General features: G+C 37.9%; 1 protein-coding gene across 1 annotated transcript in view; it reads right to left on the bottom strand.

Annotated features, from left to right (window-relative positions):
- TMEM106B (transmembrane protein 106B) overlaps positions 1 to 4657 on the bottom strand; it is an 8738-nt gene that overhangs the window by 2141 nt on the left and 1940 nt on the right. The window contains exons 2-5 of the mRNA XM_009994928.1: positions 4573 to 4636; positions 3182 to 3341; positions 2223 to 2363; positions 2080 to 2129 (exon numbers count right to left, since the gene is read on the bottom strand). Of these exons, the coding sequence (XP_009993230.1) occupies positions 2080 to 2129; positions 2223 to 2363; positions 3182 to 3341; positions 4573 to 4636 (415 nt within the window). The remainder of the gene's footprint in view (positions 1 to 2079; positions 2130 to 2222; positions 2364 to 3181; positions 3342 to 4572; positions 4637 to 4657) is intronic.

Below are 4657 nucleotides of genomic sequence, written 5' to 3'. Positions count from 1 at the left end.
TTGTGGTGCACATTTGCGGGGGGGGGGGGGGGGAAGAACACACAAATCAACCAACCAAAAACACCCAACAAAACACCAAACCAAAACCAAACACAGCACAGAGCACAAAACTGTAGCTATGAAACTACATTGAAGGTGAACTCCACATTGAGCCAGTTCTCTAAAAGTAGTATGTGGAAATACCCTGTGTGATGCTGATGTCATCATGCACATCTGCTGAATCCAGATGATTGTATGCAGACACTTCAAGTCTCTATTCAAGTCTTTATTCAACCTAAGCCGATTTTACTCTGATTACTCTCCAGGATGCAAACAACTAGCTAGTTACGACTAACACAATACCTAAACTGACTAGCTGGGGAAACACCAAAATACCCAATGCTATAACACACAGTACTATCTGTACTATGAATGTCATCCCAGGGTCTTCACTGGAAAGGTAAATACTTGTCTGTGGAGAAAAAACCCAAACACAGTAACAAATATAAAACCCCAGTAAGGCTAGCTGAAGCTACATTAGCTGAGTGTTCAAACTAAGGCTGTCTCCAGGGTTGCACCACACAGTAAATTCAGGCTTTCAAGACTCAGAATACAGTGAAAAAGCAGAAGCCCATCAACAACACTTGGGATAGTAGAATCATACAGATTGGAAAAGACCTGTAAGATCATCCACTCCAACCCTTAACCAAACTCTACTAACGTAGCTCCACCAGCCTACTGCTAAACCGTGTCCCTAAGCACCATATCTATGCAATTTTAAAATATATTCATGGATGGTGACTGAATGACTTCCCTGGGCAGACCACTCCAGCGCTTAATAACCCTTTCTGTAAGCTAGTTTTTTCTAACATCCAACTTGCTGTACTGAAGGAGGGCAACTTCACATACAGACTACTGGCACTGTCACACAACAGTCTCTCTGCCTCTACTCCAAGATTACACTATCTACCTCTGAGCTGGACTAACAAGCACATCACTATTCCACACCATTGCCAGGGCTGCAGCTATCAAGCAAAAGCGACTGAAGTCCATTCAGTTCAGGCAACAGGCAGAGCAGCTTTTGCTTGTCCGCATGTCTCTGCATGTCCAAAGTCAGCCAGGTTTTTGCTAAGGCTAATCACCAGCTTGGAGGTAAAAGCTGGAGGTATAGTTTGGAACACAGTATCAATGATGTTTCTGAAATTAAGGCCCCAGTACTGATCATGAAAGAAGATTCAATGCATCATTGCACCAAAGGCACAACTAGGTAGGTACTAGCTTGAGTTCTTTAAAGCCACATTTATTCATTCCTCCTGCATCCAAATAGTGAGCAGATTCACAGGATTCAGTGTTCACATAAAGCTAACTTATGTGCTGTTAAGTAGTGACAGAAGTACAACACCTTCTGCTTATTTAAAGGTTTGCTATTTCAAACCTATTTAAATGTATTCCAACACTCCAAAACTACAAGGTTCTCTCCCACTCCAAAAGGGGCTAGCACCGACCAGAACTGCACACAGACCTGATGTCTCAGGAGTCAGTTCTTTCTGCTCAGTCTGCATTTCAGTGTAGGAGACCTAACACTTGGTTTTGTTACCAAAACAGCCCCAGCTAATAGTCTGTTGGTCAAATAAACTTTGAGAAGCCATGAAAAAAAAACACTTAAAACACAGGCTATAAACACTGCCTGCTATTGTATATATATGGTCTGAAGACATATAATTAGTTCATGAATTGTACAGAATTAAATACACATTCCCTCTACCACCAGAGAAATTTGTGGGAAAGCTACTAGAAAACTTGTTAGGGGAACTCACCTGTATTTTCACCCCCAAAGCAGCAGGTGCTATCTACTGCCAAGGCCTAAAACCCTGAGAGAGATACCAGTCAAAGTGCCAAGAGCCAGGTTCAGCAAACCATTATATGAAACTACTGAAACAACCATGGTGTAATTAATTTTCAATACTATTAAACTCACAAAAAGAAAATGCCACTTTATCTCAGCAAATATATTTCTGCTGACTTAGTAAAAAGGTCATTTTTAGTACCACTGTAATTTTTACTAAGACCCATGTGATATTTAGAGGTGAGTACACTTACAACATGTAGCTCATTTCATCTTGTATGACTGTAGGCACCATATAGTCAATCTAAAAAAAAAGGCAAGCAATGAGAATAAAAATGAGTAGGTTTATTTCTTATGATTAACACATATTCCAAATCTGAAAGTCTATCCCATTTACCTGTTTCATATCCAGAGGACCAATGTTGGTGATGTTGTTTAGCCGTGCCTTGCCAATAACTGTTTTTGAAAACTGAACTTGGGCTGTGATATTTGCCACTTCAACAGAATAATAGTTGTTGTTTGTTATATTTAATGTGTTCTGAAAAACAAAACCAACAAAACACTAACAGCTATCCAATCTGTGTATCTTGCTGAGCATATATTTTGAAATTTGTCTAAGACAGTACTACTTGAAATTATCCAAGTGTATTTTCCTGCCTTCTAGGACTGCAGGGCAGGAGGGGAAGGAGGTAAAGGACCATCACTTAACAACTTTCTCAGTTGTTGGGTTTTTTTTTTTTACTATATTGAGCAGCACAAACTTCTGCACAAATTTCATATGCTCAATTGTTTCTGCCAAGAAATTTAGCCATCACAGGACCCTTTTCTTCCATGACTGCTTTGATTTATTTAAAATGAGGAACCGTACCAAAAAAAAAAAGTTTTTAGGCAACCCTGCACTGGCTGCATTACCAAGAAGTCAAGAAGTGTGTGGTAAGACCTTGTTTAAGTTTTACAGTAGATAAGATGCAATTTTTCCTCAAAACCAATTTTTTCAGATGCCTAATACTAGGGCAACATTTAATAACATTGCTACATACACAGAGTACATTCCACTCATATTTAAAAAATAACGCAGAGAATTCCAAAGCCACTGTTCCCATGAAAACAGAAGACTCATTAGTAGCTTTCAACTACACCTCCAATAGCTATAGTTACAGGAACTATATACAGGAACTATCAACCATGGCTGATCCTGATAAATTTTTCAAACTAGTCATTGTATCTGCTTGCATTTCTTAAGGCACTACCTAATCTTACCAGCTAGACAAGAATTTCTTTGTATATTAACTGTCACAGTAGTATCTCCTGTTGCATTTATTCATTACAAGCATCCAAACAAATGACTAAACTTACCGTAATGTTTAGGTATATTATACGTCTACCCTGTTCGTAGTTGACATATACTGACTTCACACCGATGTATTCAACATCAATCGAGCGAGGGAACAAGAAGAATACAGCCAGCCCAGAAAGCAGCAGACATACAGTTACAGAAGCAGTCACGTAGAGCTTTCTGAGTGAAAAGAGCACATTTCCGAGTGAAAAGCACGTTAAACAATAGTGGCATGTTATTATCCCTTAAGTTATAAGGAGCATGACTAGTCAATACTAGTTCAGTCTATTCCTACCTTCCATTAGCTTCCAATGGGGAAAAAACCCAACTATGCTGCACTTTATGTCTGTCTCAAACAGAGATGTTACTCTTGTACATACATCAGAAGTTTCAAAAGGAAAACAGAAGAGGTAAATATTTGTGTGCTTTGAAACATAACCACTTCCTCTTAAAATTTATTTATCGCAGAACTTCTGTCATGCACAGGACTCTTGCACAACACACCTGGAAAGAAGAATAAAGCTTTTCTATGCCTCACACAGAATTCTTTGTCATACAAGACTTTCAGAGAAAGTGTTAAGACTCTGGCTATGCAACAGGAAACGCACAATAAACCTAATATAAAAGGAGTGTGTGTGCATGTATGATTAAAAAATACACAAATGAAAAGCTCTACTGCAGCTCAAGTTTTCTCAAAATTAGAACACTAATAAATAAATAAATAAATAATAAAGTAATATGTTTCAAACTTGTACTACTATTACGTCACATAGATGATCCAGGACAGTACTATGTGAAACTACTGTATTTTTTTTTCCCAGCATTAATTTCTGTTTACTATGGAAACATCCAAACATTAAGGAAAACAAAACAAAACGTCTCAGAACAAGAAGACCTGAGCACTGTAAACCTTTAAGTAGATCCTAGGAAAACCAAAATCAAATATGCTGTATCAGAATGATGAATTTGTTGATGCTGCTAGTTGCTCAGAGCTTTACAAATTAATTTCTAGGCAATTTACTATGTAGTAGTGGTCCAAAGAAATTATCACTTTACTCAGAATTTAACACGGTAGGTGTATCTGCTTTGATCAATTAAGATGCTACAGAGATTGATAAATACTTGTATAATTACTGCAGGCATTCAGATAAATATCTACATTAAGAAATCAGACAGTAGTACCTAGCTTCATAAGACATATTCTGTGACCAGAATATGCACACCAGTTAATAAGTAACTCTCCAAGGCTGATGTAACTCATGAGCAGGGTTCTCTCAATACTGGATGCAAGAAAACATTCAAGTGATTTTCTTTATTCTCCTTAACGCTCTCTCCTTTAAATTGCTGAATTTTTAACTAGAAGAAAATAATTAACTGCAGATTAATGTATCACAACTAACTATTCACTTACGTTCTTCTTGGCCTGAGTCTCTGATCACTGTATGGAATTAACGCTACCAGCTGATTTTCCTGCCCTGGAAACAAAAACACTCTTT

This window comes from Chaetura pelagica, unplaced genomic scaffold, assembly GCF_000747805.2.
Source record: "Chaetura pelagica isolate M959 unplaced genomic scaffold, ChaPel_1.0 scaffold12, whole genome shotgun sequence".
NCBI lineage: Eukaryota > Metazoa > Chordata > Aves > Apodiformes > Apodidae > Chaetura > Chaetura pelagica.
The sequence above is the reverse complement of the archived record's forward strand: the minus strand, read 5'-3'. Positions and strand labels throughout refer to the sequence as shown.